The 3,397-nt window shown below is 54.2% G+C and overlaps 1 protein-coding gene across 1 annotated transcript; it reads left to right on the top strand.

Annotated features, from left to right (window-relative positions):
- Positions 1-2,343: 2,343 nt before the first annotated feature.
- On the top strand, positions 2,344-3,123 carry LOC126232448 (uncharacterized). The gene has a single exon (XM_049942704.1). The coding sequence runs from the start codon at positions 2,344-2,346 to the stop codon at positions 3,121-3,123; it is 780 nt and encodes a 259-aa protein (XP_049798661.1).
- The last annotated feature ends 274 nt before the right edge of the window (positions 3,124-3,397 follow it).

Here is a 3,397-nt window from a genome sequence, read left to right as displayed (position 1 = left end):
TTTCTGGGTCTCATGCGCAAATAAAGCGAGCTGGGGGTCTCACACACGATCGCTGTTTCCGGAATCCAACATGGATTCCTACATAGTAGACTCTGGAGTTTCCACAAACGACATGATACTCGAGCAAACAACATGTTCTACAACACATCGACGTCAGAGATATGGGTCTATGGTTTTTGCGCATCTGCTCGACGACTGGGACTACCTGTGCTCTTTTCCAATCATTTGGAACCCTCCCTTCCTCTCCAGAGACTTGCGGTACACGGCTGTTAGAAGGGGGGCAGGTTGTTTCGCGTACCCTGTGTAGGAATCGCGAATTGGTAATCCCGTCGGGTCCGGCGGACTTTCCCATTCCTCCTTGGACACTTATTTCGATGTCAGCCGGTTTCTCGTTCGTGCGAGCATTTAGAGACGGAACTGCAGTGCGGTCCGTCCTCTGTGAAACAGCTTTGGAAACAGGTGTTTAGGTATTTCACAGCTTTACGCGTGTCATCCTCTGTTTCAATGCCATCACCATGCCGGAGTGTCTGGATATGCTGTTTCGAGCCACTTACTGATTCAACGCAAGACCGGAACGTCCTAGCATTTTCTGTCAACGTCGGTACATAGGGTTTGTTCTACTTTCGAATTCACTGAACGCTTCACGCATAGCCCTCCTTACGCTCACACTTTGGACATCGTTTAGCTTCTGTTTGTCTCGGAGGTTTTGGCTGCGTTTAAACTTTGGGTGAAGCTCTCTTTGCTTTCGCAACAGTTTCCTAACGTTGTTGTTGTAGTATACCACGGTGGGTTTTTTTTCCCATCCCTCACAGTTCGACACTCGGCACGTACCTGTCTAAAAACGCATTTTTACCATTGCCTTGCACTTTCTCCATGAACACTCAACATTGTCAGTGTCGGAACAGGCATTTGCCTTTTCATCTGTCGGGTCGTCTGCAAATCTGCCTTCTATTACTCTTGCTAGCCAAAACAGATAGATACACCGTCCTCCCTGCAACGGCCTTATGATCACTGCGTCCCTGTTCTGCACATACAGAGTCGAAACACGTTCGGGTCTGTTTGTCATCCGTAGGTCCACGATGTTATCTCCACGAGTCGGTTCTCTGTTCATTTTGCTCGAGGTGATTTTCGGACAGTGCACTCAGTATAATGTCACTCGATGCTCTCTGTCCCCCTACCACCCGTCCTGAACATCATCTGAGTGTCCCAGTCTATATCGGGTAAATTGAAATCTCCACCTAAGACCCTAACATGCTGAGGAAAATGTATGTGAAATGTGTTTCCAAAATCCGTCTCTCCGTTGTTCTGCCACTAATGCTGCTGCGTCGGGAGGTCGGTCAAAGGAGCCAATTATTATTAAACCTAGCTCGGTTGTTGGGTGTAACCTCCACCCACAATATTTCACAGGAACCATCCACCTCTACTTCACTACAGGATCAAAACTACTACTCAAACAGCGACGAACACACCACCACCGGTTGCATGCAATCGAGCCTTTCTAAAACACCGTCTGTACCTTTGTGACAATTTCGGCAGAATTTATCCCTGGCGTCAGCCAGCTTTCTGTACCTTATCACGATTGCAGAGCTTCGGTGCTTTCTCTGTCAGCGCTTGCGGTTCCGGTACTGTACCAACGCAGCTTCGACAGTTGACAATTAACAAACGATACCGATTGCTGCTTGGTCCCCGCACCCGTTGAGGCTGCTGTTGCCCCCTTTCTGTACTTGCCCAAGGCCATCTAACCTAACAAAACCGCCCAGCCCACGCCACACAACCCCTGCTACCCGTGTAGCCGCTTGTTGCGTGTAGTGCTCTCCACCTAAGACTATAACATGCCTTCGACATTCGCAGTGTACAACACCTTAGGTTAGGGTTGGCGTCGCTTGGGTTAGGTTAGGTTACGTTAGGTGGACGTGGGTTAGGTTAAGGGTTAAAGTTAGGTTAGGCGTCAAAGTTAGGTTAAGCGTTCGGACGTGAGGCGTCAGGTGGCCGCACCTACCTTACGGCCGGACATCTTAGGTTAGGCTAAGGGCGCCGAGGTCACGTTACGTTCACCTTCGGGCGCCACACGTAGCTGTCACAGGTAGGTAGTAGTTCGGTCGGTCGGTCGTCGGCAAGCCGCAAAAAACTACAGACGACGTCGACAACAAGACCGAGCAGGAGGCAGATATATACCGAGCGCCAAAGAGACCGACCACACACACACACACACACACACACACACAAAACAACAAACACCACCCACCGGCCAAAGGGGCACCAAAAAAACCCACAAAGCCGAGCACCACACGTCGCGACCAGAGGCAACCCGCAACCGCAACGGCGCTTTCCGCACCGGGCCGGATGCACGTACGACAACACCGCTACCCGTACACAAGGCCTCCCATTGCACACAGCCGCTCTGTGTTCAACATCATCAATGGCGCGCCCGCGGCTCGTCGCGGTCGCAGCCATGACGCCGCCGCCACTTTTGCACCAACACATTCACGCACCGCAAAACAGCTCGCCGACCCACCGACACAGCACAGCCGACAAACAAAAACAACCGCGGCGGCGGCAACAAAACAAAACAAACACCTCGCACCAAGCGTCCGACAGAAAACAAACGGACAGGCACACAGGCCTCTGCTAACGACCACGACACAGCGGCACGCTGCCCCTTTCCCGCCACTCTCGATTCACAGCGCACGCGACCCCGTCGTCGACGACGACACGCGACGGGCTCGCTTCCCGCAACCTACACCTTTCCGCCACTACGCACGGCTCCACCCGACGCCCGTCGCAACGGCACTACTGCACGCACTATCACCCCCGCCGCCGCCGCCGCCGCCGCCGCCTCCTCCTCTCTCCCCCTTCCCGTACACAACAACACAGCCAAAAACACACTCACGACCCAAACATAACAACATGGCACGTGCATCGGCGCACACCCCCAACCAGTCACCGTCGACACAACCACACGCAAGGCACGGAAAAACCGGCGTCCTTCCACGTTGCCATCAAAGCAGCACAAACAACCACACAGGAGGAACCACCAACAACTGCCGGCCGGCCGGCAACCACCAAACGCACATTCCCGCTCGCCACCACACACCTCTCGGCAGCCGTTTCGCAAAGACATGACATGACATGACGCGACATCATCGCATCACGGGCGACGCACGCACACCGACCCACTTTCCCGCCCGTCTCTCTCTCTCTTTTTCTTCCGACGCCTTCGGCCGAGCACACACGTACGTGGCACAACGCCCAACACAGTCACACACAGTCGACAGGCGCACGCCCAGGCACGCAACGACGCAGCGCAGCAAAGGCGCCCGCGACACATACCTCCTCTCCCGTCTCGCCGCCGACCGCCAGCCAGCCACTCGCAATGTGCACTGGCCAACCGGACACA

The sequence above is a fragment of the Schistocerca nitens genome, unplaced genomic scaffold (genome assembly GCF_023898315.1).
Source record: "Schistocerca nitens isolate TAMUIC-IGC-003100 unplaced genomic scaffold, iqSchNite1.1 HiC_scaffold_516, whole genome shotgun sequence".
NCBI classification, from domain to species: domain Eukaryota; kingdom Metazoa; phylum Arthropoda; class Insecta; order Orthoptera; family Acrididae; genus Schistocerca; species Schistocerca nitens.
Note: the sequence above shows the minus strand (reverse complement) of the source record. Positions and strands in the feature narration are given on the sequence as shown.

Excerpts from the sequence above, each read along its gene's own strand:
- LOC126232448 (XM_049942704.1), top strand. The coding sequence starts at position 2,344 with ATGCACGTACGACAACACCGCTACCCGTACACAAGGCCTCCCATTGCA.